The sequence below is a fragment of the Micropterus salmoides genome, unplaced genomic scaffold (genome assembly GCF_014851395.1).
Source record: "Micropterus salmoides isolate LMB-PRFRI ecotype aquatic unplaced genomic scaffold, ASM1485139v1 Ms_hic_scaffold_10, whole genome shotgun sequence".
NCBI classification, from domain to species: Eukaryota; Metazoa; Chordata; class Actinopteri; order Centrarchiformes; family Centrarchidae; genus Micropterus; species Micropterus salmoides.
Window position 1 is genome coordinate 15,347,661 of NW_024040041.1, and position 21,512 is coordinate 15,369,172.

General features: G+C 38.6%; 2 protein-coding genes across 4 annotated transcripts; one reads left to right on the forward strand and one right to left on the reverse strand.

Annotated features, from left to right (window-relative positions):
• Window positions 1-29: 29 nt before the first annotated feature.
• gtf2f1 (general transcription factor IIF, polypeptide 1) lies at window positions 30-7,140 on the reverse strand. Of its 3 annotated transcripts, none has more exons than XM_038698460.1 (14): window positions 7,059-7,140; window positions 6,438-6,512; window positions 6,193-6,239; window positions 5,713-5,785; window positions 5,355-5,548; window positions 3,153-3,323; window positions 2,825-3,030; window positions 2,475-2,625; window positions 2,295-2,356; window positions 1,661-1,792; window positions 1,466-1,536; window positions 1,064-1,205; window positions 773-911; window positions 30-604 (listed from the first exon to the last, which is right to left on the reverse strand). In XM_038698460.1, exons 2-14 carry the CDS (start codon window positions 6,480-6,482, stop codon window positions 400-402), a joined length of 1,638 nt encoding a protein of 545 aa, XP_038554388.1. In that variant the 5' UTR covers window positions 6,483-6,512; window positions 7,059-7,140; the 3' UTR covers window positions 30-399. The 3 variants fall into 3 exon arrangements, with proteins under 3 accessions (XP_038554388.1, XP_038554393.1, XP_038554383.1); XM_038698465.1 differs by lacking the exon at window positions 7,059-7,140 and adding an exon at window positions 6,887-7,052 and having other exon boundaries at window positions 2,295-2,353; XM_038698455.1 differs by lacking the exon at window positions 7,059-7,140 and adding an exon at window positions 6,887-7,052.
• Window positions 7,141-10,219: 3,079 nt separating this feature from the next.
• Window positions 10,220-20,411, forward strand: LOC119887961 (adhesion G protein-coupled receptor E1-like). Its single transcript, XM_038698474.1, has 23 exons — window positions 10,220-10,250; window positions 10,564-10,602; window positions 10,716-11,087; window positions 11,234-11,365; window positions 11,509-11,652; window positions 11,763-11,888; window positions 12,352-12,495; window positions 12,646-12,789; window positions 12,990-13,136; window positions 13,250-13,287; window positions 13,779-13,859; window positions 14,118-14,147; window positions 14,240-14,402; window positions 14,499-14,612; window positions 14,889-15,064; window positions 15,163-15,336; window positions 15,441-15,644; window positions 15,767-16,008; window positions 16,112-16,178; window positions 18,176-18,267; window positions 19,578-19,737; window positions 19,895-19,960; window positions 20,294-20,411. Exons 1-23 carry the CDS (start codon window positions 10,220-10,222, stop codon window positions 20,402-20,404), a joined length of 2,997 nt encoding a protein of 998 aa, XP_038554402.1. The 3' UTR covers window positions 20,405-20,411.
• Window positions 20,412-21,512: the final 1,101 nt, after the last annotated feature.

The following is a 21,512-nucleotide window of genomic DNA, read 5'->3' on the forward strand; positions in this document are numbered from 1 at the left end:
GTGACAGATGGGTTACAAAGAGAAAAGCCTTACACAACAGCAAATTTTATTACAAAAGTTTATACTGAAGAAAAACAAGTTAAATACTTTCCCCCCCCATTCAACAAGCTCCAAGTTAAATGGTTTACACACAAACCATACAGAAATTGAGCGGTTTTTCACTTATTTACTGTTTTTGACTATGAAAAAAAATATATGTTCAACAAGATATTTTTTGATAAATGCCATGTGACAGTTTGAACCTCCTGTGGCATGTCACTATTTTAACACAAAACCTCTTCCAGCGATCAGAGTTTTACAAAAAATCCACCAACATTTTTCCCCTTAGTTTCATTTTCAGCTCTTCCCACTATTCTCCATCCCCTTCACCACTGCAGCTCCATCCCTCGCTTCCATCAGTTATTCAGTGAGGTAGAAATGCATTTTGTCGTTCACATTTTTGCGCTCCGGATTGAGGCGCTTCAGGATCTGTGCCAGCACATTGACAGTCTGCTCACTGCTCAAACCTGTGCGCTTGGTCTGGAACTTCTTCAGCAGGTCTTTGGTGGTCATCGGTTTACGGATCAGGTAGCGCCGCACCGCTTCCTCCGTTAGCTGCACATCACTGGGGAGCAGATGAATCGAAACAAACACAGTTTTTACGCTGCTCACAAAACACCTGGTCAAACCATTATTTTTTTAGGCTTACTTTTTTTTGTATTTTTATGGTAATTGGGATATATTGTGTTTCACAGTAATCTCAGAATAAATAAATAAATATTTTTTAGAGTACCTTGAGCTAGGAGTGGATTTGCCTGATGGGGGCTGAGGCGTAGTCTTGCCAGAGGGAACAGGGCTCTGACTGCTGGGCTCCATCTTCAGCCTTTTGGCAGCTGGTGAGTCAGTGCTAGGACCCTGAGTCTGCCTCTTACCTGTGGGAAAGAGAGATTTAGCTGAAACAACAAAAGAGGCACCTCAAGTTTCAGAGTAGATGGCAGACATTTGAAAGTTTCACATAAATACAACATTTGTCATGTGTCATGTTTAATTATGTGCATTTGTGTTGTGGTGCATGAGCAAACACCTTGCTCTAGCTTGCTGGCAGCAGCACGGAGCGTATTGGAGGTGGAGGCAGAGTCTATGGATGGTGTCCCGGGGCGACTGCCAGTCCTGGAGCTACCTGCAGAGCCACGCCCACCTCCACGTTTAGGAGGCGTGCGCTTTTTCTGAGAGAAGGACAAAAAGAGCGATGTCTGATGAGCTCAAAACAAGAAACACAACAGAAATGTAAATATAAAGCCAGCCACACATATTCACTCCCAGATATGAAATAGCTGCTATAACAAACTCAGCAGTAAGAGCTAGAGTTTTGATAGAGCCACAATACTGCTCAAGTGGAAGGTTATAACTGAAAATCTACATTTTGGCGCAAAAATAGCTTTTAATTGCACAAATGTCCATTTATTCTGCCACACACACTAATCACCATGAAGAGAGCGGAGGCCGTCTCTCCCTCGATGTCACTGTCGTCTGAGCTCTCCGACTCTCCGCTGCTGTCTGTGACACAAATTCATAAAGCTCAAATCAAGCAGAAAGGAATATCATTGGACAGTGTTTATTAAGGCCTCATTTAAGTTTGGATTTTGTCAAACCCGCCCATCTGTGCCCATGTGGTCCGTACCTTTTTTCTTCTTCTTTTCCACTTGGACAGGGGTTTTCTTGCCTTCCTCTTCCTCTTCCTCCTCTTTGGCTTCCTCCTCGTTCTGTTTCTCCTCCTCACTCTCTTCCTCACTTTCTGAAGCTTCATCAATCCCTAGAAAAGGACAAACATTTGGATGGAAAACAAAGCTACATATCCATATCCATTCAGTAACGATAATAAGTTAAAAACACTGAAATACAGTCCCTGACAAAAGTCTTGTCGCTTATCTATTTTGTAGAAACACCTGCTATTAACCTGACTTTTAATTAATCAATTGGTGTTAGAAATTGCTCATATGAAAAGCTAAAACCCTCCCAAATGAGGTTTAATGCACTGAAATAAATTAGTTTCACTGAAAAAAGATTTATCATTTAGACAAGACAGAAAGGTCAAATTTTCACTTCAGGTCAATTTGTACACAAGCGACAAGACTTTTGTCAGGGACTGTACATATCTGCTGATTTTCTTTCAACTCATCATATGAGAGAATTCATGGTAATAATCACTAGCCCAAGTGGTTCATGCTCTACTTTTTATTTCATGCATAAAATCCGCTTTTTGTCTATATTTCATAATTAATAGATCAGTAATGTTCAACTGAAGGTGATCTGACCTTTAGGGTGTTCCTCTCCTCCTTTGGTGGACTTTCCCTTTTCTGGCTCTTCATCCGAACTGCTTTTGAAAAACAAAAAATTACATACTACTAACAGAAGCAACAAAAAACAAACAAAACATACATTGTAGTGTCCATAAACTGAGAAGCTTTGTGCACAACAATGCAAATGGATCTGACCTGCTTTCATCCGACATGTAATCCACTTCTAGGCCCTCGTAGTCACCATCATCACTGTCCTCCAGGGCCTCATGCTCATTGCTCTTTTTCTTCTTCTTCTTTCCTTTTCCTTTCCCAGTGTCCTTCTTCGCCTTTGTCTTGCTCTCTCCATCTGTCCAATACAGAGAGTGGTGTCCAAGTGGTGGGGGGAAAAAAGACAAGGACACAACATCAGAGGGAAACATAGCAAACGGCTTGGGAGACTATTCAAGTTCTGTTTAACAATACTTTCATCTAAATTTGGGGCACATTACAGAGGAAAAGATCTTCCTCTCCGTCTTCAGTCCCATCCGGTTTCTCTCTCTCCTTACCTTCCCCCATACTGCTGTCACTGTCATCGCTGCTCATCTCCAGGTCGTCTTCCAGGTCGTGAATGCGCAGGTCACCGCCTCTGCCACCCTTCTTCTTTTTCTTCTTCCCCGACTTCTCGCCCTCATCATCCTCATCCTCGCCACGCTCTTGCTCCCGGAAACGTCTCTGAAGCATGATGCTGAAGTGATTCACCACCTTGTTCCTTCTGTAAAAGGGGGAGGATATCTGATGTTAAGTGACACACCTGCACCAGTTGGGGAAGTATTTGGAAGTATTTGTTTTCCTCACTACGAACAACCATCACTCCCTGTTCCTCCCCTATCTCACCTGCCCCACTCCTCCTCGGCTTCCTCGGCAGTGAGAGTTCGGTGCTTGGCTAGCGGTGTGAAGTTGTACCAGCCATTGACGGGGAAGGCCTCAAAAGCTCCATCAGGACACTGTGTAAAGATGTAGTAGGATGCGTTTTCTGTAACACCCCCCTTCTTTTGACCTTTGAACCTGGCACACAATGAACGGAGGGAGAGAGTTGCTGAGTTGAAAACAGTGGGGATCCTCATCAGGCCTGCAAATGCAGTCACACAGGGATCATTTGACAAGGAATTTCTTTTTTCTTCTAAAGATTTATTGATCCCACACCGGGGATACAGCAGCTCAAGAAAGTTGAGGAAAAGAGTTAATGAGTGATAAATTGATTAATAATGGATAACACATGGTGTATAGCATGTGGACACAAGCTACACATGTAGGTTACAATCCTCTACAGATTCCACGTTACTGCCTGAGACATACAGGTATATCTTAAATATGTGCATGTGTGTTCCCTTCACACTGCGGCTGAGTGATATGGCCATAAATGTTATCACGATAAAAAATTTCATATCATTTGATATCGATAATTATCACGATAAATGTCAAATCATTTTGTCTTTCAAGTTTAAAGTGTTTTTTTTGCTCCTGAGTGAAAATTGAAGTAACCAGATGGTTGGGGGGGTGTAGCCCACTTCTTTCCATCTCTTTCTCCCTGTAAATCTGCTCCGGTGACTTTCTCCATCAGTATGTTATATAAAGTCGCCAAAAAACTAGGGCTGTACATATTGATTATTTTTCAAGTCAATAAATGTAACGATTATTTTTTCGATTAGTCGATTAATCTAACGACTCATTTTGTTTATTCTAAAGAAATAAAAGTTGCCTATTACTCTATTAACATACCAATTTATCCAAAATAAATATCAAAAACATGTCTAATCAATAAATCTATATTTTATTCAATCATCTGGATGAAGCACATGAGAATAATGACAATAGCAGCAAATCTTGAAATGAATCAAATTTCCACTTCACTGATAATGTGATAATAACAATAACAGACATTAATTAGGCTACTTTACTTAAAACTTTTAACATGAAGGCAATAAACATTTTAACGGACTACGTGTCCTCGTGCTGATAATGTGTGGCGACAGAAAGTAAACACGATTTGCGGTGCTGCTGTCTAGACAAAGTGCTCCGGGATACTTTAGTTTCACGTGTTCATGCTGCTTCACGTATGCGTGGACAGCAGTTGTGCTGCAGTGAAGCTGTTTCCAGTTCAGAGAGCTCACGGAGCAGCACGTTGTTGAGTGTCTGTCTGAAATACTCCAAACTTTAGACGGTCGAAGGCGGTGTCTTGTAGCTGGAGCTTGTCCGTGACAGGCCCTGGTCCGGGAGAATCCCACAGCGGATGCAGAGACGCTTCGACGCACATAATGCGCGTCTACATATTTAGTTAATCGATTACATCGATTATGTCGACGAATCGCCCCAGCCCTACAAAAAAAACCCAAACATACAAAGCTTGTCTTCTGGACTTTTCCTCCCGTGATTCCAGTCACAGCAGCAGTTGAGTCGCATGTTGAGGAGGCACGTTGACAACCTAGCCTTTCAAAACAAAATGAACGTGGTAGCTAACGATTGACATCTGACTGGTGTGTTCACTGTCTGCTCTTGTAAAATATCCACTGTGTCGTGACTTGTAACGTAATAACATGAACCGCAGTGTTGACCGGCACTGTGTTGCTATAGAGTTTGTGAGGTGGGCTGCGCGGTGAGGGAGAGAGAGGAGCGAACGCTGGCAGGACTTCACGGAAACATTAATTAACTCAACAAACTATATCGATACAATTGGTATGGTCTAATTTTATATCTCTTTTGAAATTATATTGGTATACCACATTATACCGATATACCGCCCAGGCCAAATCTGAGGTACCACTCACAATTATAAAATCTTATATGCATGACAAATATGCATGAATAAAATTAAGCAAAATCTTCTTCAGCCCCTTTTACTCAACAAAATGAATATCTAAATAGAAAGATTAATTGCCAATTCATTTGTGAACATTTGTTATATTGTTATTGAAGAATATTATATCGCAATAATTATCATTATTGTTTTATTGCCCAGCCTTACATCAGACTTAAAGGTTCAAAAATATATATGGTTGTTGAAAATGAGTGTGAGTAAAGAAGGTTCTTTCTCCCCACCTCTTGCCGGCCTTGCCATTGACCTTAAGAATCCAGGGTTGGTCCTCCACTTTGAACTCACGTGTCACAATACCAAACTTCTTCCGCCTCGCTTCCTCACGCTGTTTTTTGCCAAACTCACTGCCAGCCGCGCCTTCCTGCGTCTCTTCCTCCCCATATATCCGCCGGGCACTCATGTCTCTTTCCATGCGAGCCTAGGAAAGGAGAGAGAAGGAGATGTTAGATGTAAAACTTAAAGATGCTATGGCATTATGTTATTGATCTTAGACTTCAGATGTACAGTAATCACACTGCTTGTCATTTCTCTCTCAGTACTGACTCTACACCCTACAGCAGTCATAAATAGAAATGAACAGACCTGTGTCCAGGTTGAACAGTTGACTCTGTCTCCTGAATTGAAAGCCATGATGTTGTACTTCTTGCTGGTGTTTCTATGGGACAGAAACAAGTATGCAAACAAAAAGTCATTAACTTTACCTGCCCATTACTATTGGAGGTCACAGGAATAGTTGCCAGAACACAACATTAACACCTACAGTATAAACAACTCATCATGCAGTCAAATTAATTCATTTTTTATTTGTAAAGGCAAAACGCAAAGGGCTTCAACAAAGTTTGGTACATATACACAGAATCAAAACCTGCAGATCTGATTAAACTCATGTTTACATACAAGGTGAGTCACATTAAAAACAAGTCTGCAGTCAAACTGCCTAATTCGACTGCATTACAATCATTTCATATCCAGCTAAACACATACCTGCCGCGTTAAGTTAAGCTTGGAGATAAATACATTTTTGTATATTATTATATTTGCATGTCAGGCCATGTTACTCACTTGGGGACCCGCACAGTGTATTCTGTGGTTGAGGAACTGCTGCCCCCCTGTAAGAGAAACACATTCCCGTCTGTAATGTAATGTATGTAAGGATATGAAGTACAGAACAGATAACGTAGATAGCGTGATGGGGTTTCAGAAATAATAAAATAATACTGACTGCATGACATTTGAGGCTATTCGTCTACAGTACGGTAAGCTTATCATACGTTTGGAGCAGTGCACATACACAAGAGCAAACCTACCAGTGAAGTCATGGTTGGTCGTCTCTGGTTTTTCTCACCACACATGCAACGATTGCTTCAGGCTTGTTGTGTATACTAATTAAAAAGAAGACTTGCATTAGAAATAGACTCGACTAAGTTAAGTGTGAATCAAAAGCAAAAGGGGAACAAGTGCTAATTTATTACTATATTTGAAATTGATCAAAGCCAGCAGCGGTGTTGACGTTAGCTAAAACTGTTTGTTGGGACACCATTGAGTTGCACTGAGCGAGCCGACAACTACAGAAATAAATTGAAACAATTGTAATACCACATTATGTGAACAGAGAACACTGATTTATTGTTTCGATGCGGGTTAACTCGCGTTAAATTAATAAGACAAAAATCAGTAAACGCAACATAAAACCTGATAACGTCTTCCACCGAGTGCTTTATGTTAGCACCTGATGCTAAAACAAACAGCAACTTACTTAGCAAGCCGTTCTAGCTGCGGTCTATCTGCAAGGATAATCCAGCTTCACACTCTACTGGCGTTTATGTGAAATTCAACTTATGTACTCATACAGACATCCAGAGTATTATGACATTAAACAGAAACTATGTCTTAACGTAACGTTATACAAAACATCCCCGCTGATTTACTGGTGCGCGCATTCCCACCGTATTTGTCCCGTTAGTTTATATAGTCGACAGGAACATCAGCCTGAAAATAATGGTTCCTAGTAGCCCGCTACACCCTCGCTTCTTTCGGGTTGGCCCTGCTTTCTACTTCTTCTTTTTTCCCGACAGTCTCGGCACTGTTTTAGTGCATTGCTGCCTCCCACCGGTATAGTATCGCCATTGGCCCTGCTTTCAAGACAGCTTTATCGTGATTACAGAAAATACCACAGTACCATGTAATGATGATGCAGAGATTGTTTGAAAACAAGGTGTATATCTCAAAATATTCATCTCTTTTCAATTGTTAGTCAGTAATTTAAATTTATATGTGATTTGCTAGAAGTCAAGAAATACCTGTCAAGAACCTTTCAGTGAAATAAACAGTTTGAAATATTTGTTTCCATGTTTATTTTTCAACATGTTGTCAGATCCCCAGACTCTCTTTAATCTCATCCCCTCTGTGCGTCTTTACTGCAGTATATATAGGTTCCAGTATTTACACTGGTTGTTAAAACTGAATTAAAGACCAGGCAGAATATTTGGAGTGTTCCATTTGCTTTGTAAGTTATTTACATACAGCCCTAGGTGCACTACCATTTTACAGTTTTACAAGACAAATTGTCCTGACCAGTGAGTCACACGCTCTCTCTCCTCAGGCCAAAACTCATTTACATCCACTGAGAAATGAAGACTTTGATAGGAAAGGAGCAGTATCAAGACACGTTGATCCCATTGTTATGTCTTATATGGGCATAATTTTTGTTCTCTCATTCTCTATTGTAGTGCTGTTCATACTGTTCATATTGTTATATTTTCATATTGTATATATTCTTTATACCAAATCCACCTACCTCAGGTACATAACACCTGCGCATAACACTTATTTATTCCAGCATACATGTATACATGTTCCTGAAAATGTTTAATGAGCACTTTTCTGGCCCACTAACAATTGTAATCAATAGATTAATTAATGAAGGGGTCTTTCCAAAAGCATGGAAGACAGCTATAATAACACCAATTCACAAAACAGGTGATCCATCAGAAGTTTGCAATTATAGACCAATTAGTATAGTACCTACTGTGTCAAAGGTAATTGAAAGGTATGTAGCAGAACAACTTACTAGCCACCTTAACAGCAGCCCTTTCAGATCACATCCTATGCAGTTTGGCTTTAGATCGAACCATTCAACGGAAACTGCAAACTGCTTTTTCCTTGAGAATGTGAGATCTAAACTAGATAAAGGGGGAGTCGTTGGGGCCATATTCCCAGACCTAAAGAAAGCCTTTGACACTGTGGATCATGATGTCCTACCTGCAAAACTCTCATTGTTTAACTTCTCCCCTAATAGTATTAAATGGATGCAATCATATCTTGAAGGCAGAGCACAGCGTGTCAAGGTAAATGATGAGGTATCATCAGCCCTCAAGTGTGGTTTTGGTGTACCTCAGGGATCAATTCTGGGGCCCCTGTTGTTTAGCCTTTACATAAATGACCTACCCACTGTATGCAATGAGTCTGAAATTCAAATGTACACAGATGATACTGTCATTTATGTACACTTGACAAACATACAGCAAGCTGCATGTAAGCTCACGGCAGTGATGGCCAGTGTCACAATGTCACACAGTGGCTTAATAACTCCTGTCTTCATTTAAACATGAAAATGGATGTATGTTCTTCAGAAAGAGGTCTGTCGATGATCTCACACCCAATATTTACATTGCAAGGTGGTTTCTGATTTTAAATATCTTGGTGTAATAATTGATTCTAATCTTACATTTAAAAAACAAATTAAGAAGGTAATAAATGCAGTTAAATTTAATCTGTCAAACTTTTGCCATATCAGAAACTGTCTAACTACTAAGGCAGCAACAGCATATTTTAATGCTATGATTATGCCATATTTGTCATACTGTTTGACTAGTTGGGCACAAGCGTCCTGTACAACACTCAAACCTGTGCAGTTCGTATACCACCAGGCTTCCAAGGTGCTTGATAGAAAGCCAAATACTCATCACCACTGTCACAGTCTATACAATCATAATTTACTGAGCTGGGACAATATTATTACATTTACAGATGCTTGTCTTATCTATAAGATTCTGCATGGCTTTGTTTTATGTTTTATGTTTTTTAAATTGTTGTCCTTGTTTTAGTATTTTACGTGTCCTCGTGAAAGGTATCTTGTTATATGAATAAGTACTGTTGTTCCTGTTTTAATGTATTTTATGTAGTTGCGATAACACCTGCCCAAGGACTACTACAGAAATATTTATCAATGTGCACTGTCTCTGTAAACTTAAACTCTATAAATAAATAAATAAATAAAATAAATGTGCACCTGTACATCTCATCCACCTCCGAAACGTACATAATTAATAGCAATAATAATGGTAATAAACATTTACTCCTGCATCCTTTGCACTGTGCTCATTGCACTATTGTCTCAATCTGTCTATATTGTTTTTGTTTATGTGTGTGAATATATGTGTTCTCTATACTGTAGCCTGTCTGATGTTATTATTGTATTATTGAATAAGTAAGTATATCGTGAGCAATGTATCCTGAGTCCTGAGTTAAATTCCTCGAATGTGTTCACATACCTGGCAATAAAGCTGATTCTGATTCCGATTCTGATTCGGATCAAAACACAAGAATTCCCCAACACATATTTGAAATTGTATGTTTATGATTTGGTTTGACAAAAATATATTTAAACTAAAAATAAACTTTTAACTTTAGGCTGTCTGTCATTAATATCATAAAAAACACTTAAAAATGTTGACATTTTTGCTTTTTGTTTACAAAAATAAATTAATCTCTAATCTATGAATACCGGGTAAACCTCTTAATAATGAACACAAAGCTAAGATAAGCTAAGTTAACACAACATAACATAACATAAAAAAAAAAACACATTGCAGTGTTATTGCAGTAGCCACACAGAGCTCTGGCCCCGGCTCATGTCTTGGTGTGAGCTAAATTAAACTTAAGCTTTTCCTTCACAAGTAAGTGAATTTGCATTGGTTTTGCATTATTGCCAAATCTTGTTTGTGGATGCTGTGCAAATTTCCAAAATGTACTTAAACGCAGTTTAAACAGTGATGTTTGATTTTTTTGTGGACTGGGACCTGTCACGATGAGCTGCTGTGCCATTTCACTTCTCTTGGGTGAGTTAATTCATGTTTCATATTGTTGACGATGTGTGAGAAGAAATTATGACACCAAATTAAGCAAGTATTTTGATATAGCTATAATGTACGGTATGTTGTTGTTACCTTTTAAGAATACAAATGGATATTTCTTGTCATCAGTATCATCAGCACCAATTCAGCTGTGACCTAATTTCTATAATAGTCTTGGATCCATTTAGCTTACATTTACATGTAATTGTAATAATTAAGATTGATGATGACCTTTTAACAATTGACAGCTATTTAGAGTTTAGAAACATCAACTCTTCTTTGTCTTTGTGCTTTATAGGTTCACTCATCATCCTTGGCCACTGTGATTTTCCTCCTGGTATGGATGATGTTTACTTGTAAACATCTGATACTGATTCTGGCTAATGGTGAAATAGCAGTGATCTTTGTTCATTATTATTGACATACAGTGTGTTTTGTTGATCTATACAGGTTCGTGTGATGGATACACAAACATAACTGAACCATGGCGCAACTATTTATTTACATCATCATCATTTCCAGAGTTCCCAAAGGATGATGCAGATCTTGTTGGGATGTGGTGGCGCTTTGTAGGGTTTGGTGGAGACAGAATTGCAACAGGCTGCTATGGAGGACCTATTGGTGGTACACAATATTCCATCCATTTAGCAGACGGATATCATCCAAGAACTGAATCTGTAACTCCAACAACAGGATATGCATATGGTGATGTTGGAACTTGCAATGCTTATACTATTACAATAAGCATAGTCCTCTGTCCTGGAGGATTCTACATATACCAACCATCAAGTCACCCACACAGCAGTATGGGTTATGTAACCTGTAAGGAATGATTACTCATTGTCATCCTTTTCTTTATATTTTAGTGTAGACATATGATACCAATGATGTGTTCCTAACTGCAATTGAAAAGCTGTAGTTTTACCATGAATATCGTTTGTGTGTGTGTGTGTGTTATCTCTGTTTAGATCATTATAACTGTAAACCAGAATCTTGTGGACCACTTGCTCAGTGTTCAGGTACTGGAGGCTGTATCTGTGTTCCTGGGTATGAAATGCCCCGAAAACAACTACCCACACCAGATTCATTTTATTGTACTGGTAAGCACATTCATTTCATCTGATCTGTATGATTCTCTTTTATCACTGTGATCACATTAAGATTCTTCATACACACTTATGATTTGCACTTTCTGCACATGTACTGTATTTACCACCTTAAACCCTGTGACATTTCTTTTCAGACATTGATGAATGCCAGACTGCGGGGATTTGTGGTCCATACTCCAATTGTACCAACACGATTGGATCGTACTTCTGCACCTGTTTAACTGGATTCAATGCAACATATCCAGCATTACCGCCTGGAAAGTCCAGCCCATGCAAAGGTACCATAAAAATTCTTGCCCGTTTCACTGCCGATCTTGAGCTGCAATGACATTATTGTGTTAAGGCTGATTTACAAGTTGAGACTCCAGTTGATTATTTCCCTTTATAGATATTGATGAATGTCTTGAAAATATCTGTGGTGATGATGGGACCTGCATCAACAACCCAGGAAGTTACGTGTGTGAATGCGATAAAGGCTATCATGTTGTACCCGGTGGAACTCCTGTTTGCCAAGGTCTGTTTGCAGTAATATTACACATCACCAATTAATCAATACTAGCTTTTATTTCATCTTCTCTAAGCTATTACCAACATAGTTCCATATGTTATGTTGGAGTTCTTCTCCAGAAAGTTTGTCAAAACAATGATAACATCAAAAAAATTATGATGTTGAATGTTTTCTTTTGAAGAAATATAAATTAATGGATTGCATTATCACCTAGTCATTATTGCTCTGCAAATAATTCCTTTAGATTTATCCTTTCAGAAATAATGACTTCTGTCAGATTTGGCTTTGTCTGCTGGACAACGGGCGACTGACACACCCGCTTACTGTAAAATAATTGACCACTGATTCAGTGTTGTCTTCACCCCACGCTCCGATGCAGTAATTATCACTTTTTTGGAGTAAAATTACACTTTCCCATTAACTTTTGTTTATTCACAATTCCATGCCATCTGTGTTTACTGTTCCTTAGATATCGATGATTGTTTCAACTCCACCATCTGCGGCCCCGACTCTGTTTGCACCAACACACCTGGATCTTATACTTGTGCATGTCACGTGGGTTACGCACCAACTCAACCAACCAATGAACCCAGTCCGACCAACACCTGTATTGGTATTTGAATTGAGGTTTTAAAGATGCAAGATGTCTTTCAGCATCAAGAAGCAAATGGATAAATACAATTCACTTGCAACTTTTCAGTTCTAGGGTCACACACATAGTTGCCTGGTTTATTGTTTGATTTGTCTATCATGTATTTTACAGATGTTGATGAGTGTGTCAAAGATGCTGCTGTCTGTGGACCTAATGCCAACTGTACAAACACAATTGGATCTTACCTTTGCACATGCTTCCCTGGTTATCGGCCAAATGCTGGCATGATAGCCAGTGTTAATAACCCATGCACAGGTGTGTGAACATGTTCACTATTATCCAACGAAGGTTAAAATCAAGGGCAACAGTTGCCCTTGATTTTAACCTTCGTTGGATAACTATGACCTGGATGACTGAGAATCTTCATAGACATGTTCACTATTAGTGTGACTTTTGATTTTACTATCATATATTTCACTATTATATGTTTAACTGTATATATTCTGTCTGTACAGATATTGACGAGTGCACTGAGACACCTGGTATATGTGGTAAACAAACTGTGTGTACTAATGTTCCGGGGACTTTCTATTGTTCTTGCCCTGATGGGTTCTTCCCTACAACTGGAATCTTGTGGACGTTAGGGGTCTCATATTGTAAAAGTGAGCTTAGCATGCACTTGGCTACAGTATATACAGTATACCGCAATATCTTGATATGCTGAATGACTGGTAATTTCTTTTTCTTGTCATTTTCTTCTACATTGACTCAACAGGTGTTCAGATAATTCTAGCTGAGATAAAACCCCCAGAGGTAAATATAGCAAGAAAAGTGACACGGTTATAGAAGGAAAAATGTTGCACTTAGTGTAAATATCCACAATATATTACAAAAAGCAACAACAACATCGTGTGTATTGTAGGCTTTTGTTCAAGTCACATTTAGGGTTCATAGCTTCATCTTGTGGATGGATCAAAATAACCTATAAGAGAAGTTAGCTGGCCTGACAAATAAGTTAAAACTCAGTTAAATCTTATATCTTATCTTAATTGTTAATAGTAGTACTGTTGTCATCAGCATTTAGTATGCAACAGTGATTTTAGTTGGGTACACATTTAGGAGGTGCCATTTACCACACAGATGCACTAAACCACAACACTTGTAATGTGAGCAGATAGAGGTGAAAATGTTATACTTTATGTTGCACAAATGTAATATCTTTTGCCAAAATATTTCAAAGTTTGAATATTATTCACTACAAACTACATCTTATTTTATTTATTTCTTTATTTTATTTACTGCAGGGACAGACAAAAGAGAGAACTTTTCTTGGCAACGTGGACCAACAGCTGAAAGACAATGCAGGCCTCACCTTACCAGTAGCGGTGAGGAGAAAACACTGGTGTCCCTCTTAAAGATAAAAGATATATTTCTTTTCACAGCTGAAGTCTTTCAGTTTTAGCTGGCTTCAATAAGCTCTACACTTGAGCACTCAGCAACAGTAATTTCTCAAAGTGTGCAGAGCTAGTTTTAGATAAACTGGAAATTAAGTCGACAGCAATTTAAGTTTGATGCAAATTATATGTAGACACAGCAACTGCATTTACAAAATTCTCCCCCTCTCTCTTTTTCTTTCTCTACAGACTGTGACAAACAGCTTCTCAGCATCTATGGTACTTGTTCCGTAAATAACCTGTGTCACTTTAATCCTACTTTGGGTTTGCAACATCAGGCAGATAAGTTATTCAAATATTTATTCTTGCAGGAAGTGTCAGGTGTTGGACCACGTGCCAGAACCGTCATGGTGAGTAGTAATGGAGACGGGGAGACCGGCAGTGTGATCCTGGGCATCTCACACCGTTTAGTGTCTACATTAGTGCAGCCAGGCCAGAACCAAACCAAGACAACTGCGACAACTTCAACAGTGGGTGAGATATCTTCATTTCAGTTTATTGTAGACCTTTACTGTGAGTGTACTGGGGCGATATAAAGTCATGCTGTTGTAATGTTAATCTGTGTGTTAGATTTAAGTCTTCAAACTATCGGACCTGGAAGCAACAATGCAGCGATCTCTAGTCTCTCAGCAAATGGAAACATTATGGAGATCAACCTGGAAGGTCTGGCCAAAAATAACAATGGTGAGAAAAATAATGAAAAAGATGATGACAGTTACTAAATATATTTAAAAAAAAAACAAAGCATTTATTTTGCATCCTCACATACCGAAAATAAGATTTTATTTTGCCACCTTTTGAATTTGACTATAGTAAATCACCCTGCACCCAACCTTTTTTTAATCAAATTTATACACAAATTGGAAAAACAGAACATAGTTTTGTGGTAAATGATAATGTTAAGTATGGTAAACAGTATGGTTTTTCAAAGCGTTAATCACCTCCACAATATACTCCGAGGTTCTGCAACAGCTGCCTTTATGACACTGAATGGGATGGAGAGTCTTCTTAGTCAGCAATACTTTGAATCAGAAAACAGTACAGAGATGTACTCAGATGTCATCACTGCAATCTTACCCTCAATGAACATCACCAACCTCACAGAGCCTGTCAACTTTACCATCCAACACAAGAAGGTGCTGCCAAGTTCATCTATCCATATATTTGGATACTTATTATATGGCTAGCTAACTTTCAACATATCTAAAAATCTTTGTTTTTCTGGTTTCATCAGACATTACCTGAATCTGGTTTCGTGACCTGTGTGTACTGGGACAATGGAGCAGAAAATACCAAGAACATGCGTTGGTCAGTAGAGGGCTGTTGGGTTGCATACACCAATGAAAACTATACGGTGTGCAGCTGCTCTCACCTCTCCACATTTGCCCTCATCTTGCAGATAGGGGAGGTATTATAGATCTGTTTGTGAATGTGCATTTGCCAATACAGGATCCTACAGTCAAAGTCAGGTTGATCACAGTATGCATTTGCTTGTGCGTTGTGTCTTCTCAGCCTCCACCGGATAATTCTTTCTTAAACTGGCTAAACCGAATGTGTGTGATTGTTGGACTATTCTTCTTTGCTTTGGCCATCTTCACCTTCCTCCTGTGTAGCTGGAACCCCAAGATCAACAACACAGCTCGTCTTCACCTCTGCCTCAACCTCTCCTTGTCCCAACTGCTGCTGCTGTGGAACGACAGATATGTTGATCAAAAGGTACAGTCAAACTAAGAAGCAGATTTAGTATTAAATGTGACCTAACTGAAGCTAACCATTCTTTGCTGAAAGTGTTTCCAGAAGCATTTCATTGTTTTCAAGATACTTCTCTGTGTCTACAGCGGTCCTGCACCGTCATGGCGGGGCTTCTCCACTTCCTAGTTGTTGCAAGCTTTGTATGGATGCAGCTGGAGGCGCTTCAGCTCTACCTGTTGGTCCGGAGGCTCTCCAAGGTGCAGGTCATCCAGAGAGATGGCCTCCCCAGGCCAGTTCTCTGCCTGATTGGCTACGGTGTTCCATTTGTGATTGTGGGTGTTTCTGCACTGGTGTATTCTGATGGATATGGTGCTACTAAGACAGGGGTGTGAGTAAGACAATCAGTAATACATGCACTCATTCACATTCTCCTGTATAACTGATGTGCATCTAGGTTGAAAAGATTGTTTATTTGTTTGATTCTGTTGCAGGTGCTGGCTCTCTACACAGCGCAATTTCAACTGGGCTTTAACAGGCCCTGTGATTTTTATCCTTGGAGTGAGTACATTGCATATTAGCAATTGAATCCCTTCTATTTCTCCAACTTTAACTTCTCTTTTGACCAATTTTTAACTAATCTCAAAACCAGCCATTGTGCACTTAAAGACTTATCTTTGACAAAATACATTTTTTGGGCATGTTAAAGCTGATACAGTATTTTTCTCTTGAAGCTCTTCCAATGTCCTGCTGGATTGGCAGTTAAGACTGTGAATGTGTGTAATAACCAGAGACCTAAAAAAAGGAATTAAAAAACATCAACTTAATGCAAATGAGGCATCAATGTGCCTGGATGCTGCCTAGTGATTTGCCAAAATACTGACAATGAAAAAGTAATGTAGTTGTAAGCCAGGAAATGAAGTCTTTACAAGTTGTGAATAAATTACTCTCTTGTATGCCATTTGCCTTCAAGATTACAGACAAAAAAAGTGAGTGCTGTTTTGCACAGAGTCACGTGAATTGTTGGAGAAAGGTGTAGGTTACTCATTTACAGTGTTTGCTACCAAGTAAGTGATGCAGGTCCCAGGCATGCGACCAAAAAACAGTTATTTTGATAAAAACTTGACATGAGCAGGCAGAACAACATCATACTGGTGCTGCACTGACTCCTTGTAGCAGAATATTTTTTTCATTTACACTCTTGAGCCAGACACATAGCTAACAATAACAATATGAAAATATCTTTATGTTCCTCATGCTACTGTATATAAGATCAGCTTTTAACAGGTTAACAACCATAACGTTGTATATTTAGGTGATGGTGCTAGCATACAGATCAGAGGCACAACAACAAATTAAAGTACATGCAAGATGCAAGAAGAGCACTTGTAATGTGTTTTCTTTGTGCTTTTACATTACACTAACCTGATAAAAAGTTGAAATAAGCAGACAGGACAACTGTAAGGTAAACCCATGATTTGCATTGTTGTGTTGACCAACCCGGTCAAAGATAGATTTGCACTGAACCCAGCGGCCATCGCAGCGCAAATCACTTCCTATTTTAAAGGGCCTTTAGGCTGTTGTTTCATTAACTCCTCATAGCAGAATACCCTGAGGACCGAAAAGAGCGCAAATCAGAGTTCCGGTTAGCTGCCTAACATCCTGCTGCTGCCTACTGACGTTGCTGGGTATTGCACCCAAAATAACAAGCCCGCAAAGACTGAATAAGAGAAATATTTCTAAACTTATAATATAACATCACCAAGAGCTGGAATACATATAACAGTTATACCTATAGGTCAGTCAAACATTATCAAAAACGAGACCATGTATTTTACGTGTTGACACGCCACAAGCAATAATGCACGATTAGTTCCTTTTCAGTGGATTACTCTCTATAAAGTCACAAGGACCTCCTACAAGTGTTGTAGTACTCAAGACCAGTCTTGAGACCACTTTTTGATGTTCTTGGTCTCGACCACATTTGTACTCGGTCTAGTCTCGTTCTCGGACAGTGAGGACTCAGGATTTTATTTCAAGACCAGTCGAGACCATAACTTTGGGAATATCAATTAATTGCTTTTGTCTGATTTATTTGTTAACATCCTAACTTTGATTGGATGTAAAACATTTTGCTTCAAATGCAACCAATAACCCTAATTAAAAATATGTTGTTGCTGTTAACGACTGTCACAGCTAACAGTGGACAACACAGTGTTAAATAAAGATGCTTACGTTGATTTCAGCTCTTAGTGTTTGTATGTGGGTCCTTTAATGGGAATATGGACCTTTCAGATAAATTTGAGAAGTACCTATGATCTTCTTCCACATTTTATTGTGTCATGTAATGTGGGGAACTGGTCTTGGTCTCAGACCCTAAAAGTCTTGGTCTTGACATGGTCTTGGTTTGGCTGGTCTTGACTACAACACTACCTCCTACCACTGCCACTAGAGCAGTAGGCTTAGTAGTGTAGTATTGAAGGGTTGAATGAAGGTTGTAAATGTATTTTGTATATCCTGCTCTATCTCAGCTCAGCCTGTGTCTTTTCTTCTTAAAGCTTAATTGGATATTGTTCTGTGCTACTCTATGGAATCTGAGACCCACCTTGGCCAACATGAAAAGTGATGTTTCTCAATCCAAAGACACCAGGTATGAGTTTTGAAGATTGTCTTTGCATATAAATGAAAAACTGAGAAATGTGTGTCTGGATTGACTTCCTCAATATAACAGCTTGTTCCCAGAAAAGTTCAAATGGATACATAATGGACATACAGAAACAATATATCACAGACTCTACATAAAGTCAATTTAATGTCTTTCATGGTCTTATGCAAATACAAAATTAGATGTTCAACTTAAATATACTAGTGCAGTGCCTGTTCACAGGGGCCCGATGTGACGCCTCTGTGCTTTTTGTTAAAATGTGCATCTCACATTGATTTCACGCAGTGGTTGGCAATAGGCGGATGGTGGGCCAAATAAATTAATACATAAATAAATAATACTTTGATACAAATCTGAGTCATGAGAGCAACTGTTACTCACATAATCACTTCCTGTTAAGAGTGAGACAGTTTGTTGTCGCAGTGCTTTATTTCGAGTTGAATTTAGAGCTTTTACTTTGAAAAGTTCTAAAAAGACATTCAAAAGACACTGTGGCATGCTTGACTCACCTCTTAAAAAAGCCTTGTGATCCCCTTGAATGAGAAGCGCAGGAATTTCACCTGCCTGGATATGCTGGGGTGATGAAAATAAGCGTCCATAGGTTGATGGATGTGGATCAATCGGCAGTACGCGCACACTCCAGCACATGCTTTATTGTGAGCACAAGGGGGATCAATCTCACAACGCTCTGATTGAATGGCCTGTGCACTATTCACTATGCCAACTGGGAACCCAACATTTGTTTTTAAATTATCAAACTTATTTACTGACCCCTGACCAGCATTAATAACACTGAAACAACATGACAATGGCGGAAATACTGATATTATACATTCATGCCAATAAAGCTGTTTTGAATTGAATTGAATTATTGATATTCAGTGATTCCTTAGAACTTAACATAAAACATAAAACTCTTACAACTCCGTTCCAACAAAATCGTTTTTAACATAGGCCTATATCAAACCTGCGTGATGACGAGAACTCAGTTTCAACAATTCACTGCCACATCGGAGCCCTTAAGCCCCAAATTGCACCAAACGCAACACTGCACTCCCAGCAACACACCTGCCACGTTTGAAGTCGATGGGATGAATGGTTCTTGACATAATCGAAATATAAATACACACACAGATTCTCCTCTTTATTACACTTTGTTATATACATTTTGTCAACTGATAGATCAAGTGCCAACATATTCAAAGTGTTACAAATGCTGGACCCATCTGTGTTGAAAGAAGAATACATGGTTAAAATTCTTTAAAAATTTTATTTTTAATTCTCATTGTTTACAGGTTGATTGTGTTCAAGATCCTGGCCCAGTTTGTCATACTGGGCTGCACCTGGATTCTAGGCCTGTACCAGACAAACCTTTTCTTTCAGGTCCTCTTTATAATTCTTAACTCCCAACAGGGGACGCTTCTCTTCATTGTCCACTGTGTGCTCAACAAGGAGGTAAACTCTTTATGCAGATGATTGTGCTCTCGTTAATCTGCTCTCTAATACATTTTCAATTTATAGAGCAGAACTTCAAACGATGACAGCAGTAGAAAAGCTGTCTATATTTAAGGTAGCACTAACACACATGACTGTATTTCATGGTATTTTCTAGGTTAGAGAGGAATATGTGAAATGGCTGACCTGTTCTTTCAAAAAGCACAGAGAAGGAGAATCTGTGGTGAGTTTTAACAAGAAAAAAACAATACACAATCCAAGGAGCCACATTAATAATTTAATAATTTAGTGTAGCTCTTTTTGTTTTTGAGGTGTCTTTGTAACTGTTGTATGGCTATCAAGACTACAAAGACACATAATAGTATGCTGAACAACTTGGCATTAAAATAGAAGACAAAACAACCTTGCATTAAAACAAATGTGCCTGCATGTAAATCTATATTATTAAGGGACTACTCAAGAAGTCTTGTGCTTCACTGATTGAATTATGATTTGTGTTATGTTGCATGAATTTCACCACTTCTTTTAATGATGTTTAAAATACGTATTTCATCAGAGAGATGTGCCATCAGTCTCCGAAGACATCGACAAGGCTAATGAAGTTGAAATGAGAACGACAAAAGAAAGACAGAAGACAGAGAGAAGAAATGCAAACAATATCCACTAGAACCAGAAGTCAATCGTTACTGTTTGTTTGTTTGTCTGTCAAAACAACTGGCTTGATTTTTTTTATTTTCTTTTATTTAAACATAAAACAGCTATGACTCCTGGGATCTCATGATTCTTCTCAAATATGTCTCAGTTTTCTTACAGTGTCCTCGTGAGCAAATAACTCGTGTCTTTCTCTGATCAAAAGATCAATTTCTCCAGAATGTGGATTAGAAAAAAACTTCGAGATATGTCTCAGTTTTGTCTTAGTGACCCCACTTAGGGGTGGAAAATAAAGTACTTTTACTTTTATGTTACTTAAGTTAACGGTAAGGTACTTGCGTATTTCCTTTTACTCTCCTGAATTTCAAATCCTGTATTGTACTTATTGTATTTATTGCTGTTTATTTGAACCCTGTAGTTACAGAGAAGAAGAATAAAATATATTTTATAATTGAAAATATTTCCCTTGCAATGCAATTTCATTTTTTCCAATTTGTTAAGTTAGTCTCAGCCAGCATAACTCGAATACCCACCATTTTGACATGATGTTTAGAGATTAATTCATTAAGGACTGAATGCACGCAAGAACTGAGATACAACAATGTCATACAGAATGAGCACTTTTACTTTTCATAATTAAGTACATTCACTATGGAATACTTTTATACCTTTACTTGAGTAAAATTTGGAGGGATGTAATTGTGGATATGGTATTTCTTGTAAAATTTTACTATATTTACAGACAATCGTTTCTTCACTGTCAGTTGTAGCTAGATGGTGCTGTAGCAGTGTCATCGCCCTTTGAACAACAGGACAGGGGTTCTAATTCTGCTCTGATGACATCTCATCTGTTACTTCCATTTCTCCTATTGTAATCCCAATTCAATATCTATTTCTCTCACCTAAGTCTCAAAAATCTCTCCATATCTAATGTTTTCTCCAAAGGGAGCAAAAAATTCAGATTGAAGTGACCTCAAAAAGAATTGAGATCTTAGTGCTTGTTTCATCTGAGTTTTCAGAGTTGTTTATTATATAATGTATATAGCTGTGTGGAAACAATTTCAGATGTTTATGACCAGACAAAGATACACCTCACATTGCAGAAAAACAGCTTTGTGTGAACC

Coding starts and splice junctions, on each gene's coding strand:
- gtf2f1 (XM_038698460.1), bottom strand. CDS start 6,482: ATGTGTGGTGAGAAAAACCAGAGACGACCAACCATGACTTCACTG. Junction 912..1,063: donor TGCCAGCAAGCTAGAGCAAG/GTGTTTGCTCAT, acceptor TCTTTCCCACAG/GTAAGAGGCAGACTCAGGGT. Junction 605..772: donor AAATCCACTCCTAGCTCAAG/GTACTCTAAAAA, acceptor TCTGCTCCCCAG/TGATGTGCAGCTAACGGAGG.
- LOC119887961 (XM_038698474.1), top strand. CDS start 10,220: ATGAGCTGCTGTGCCATTTCACTTCTCTTGG. Junction 12,790..12,989: donor TGTTAATAACCCATGCACAG/GTGTGTGAACAT, acceptor CTGTCTGTACAG/ATATTGACGAGTGCACTGAG. Junction 14,613..14,888: donor TCTGGCCAAAAATAACAATG/GTGAGAAAAATA, acceptor ATATACTCCGAG/GTTCTGCAACAGCTGCCTTT.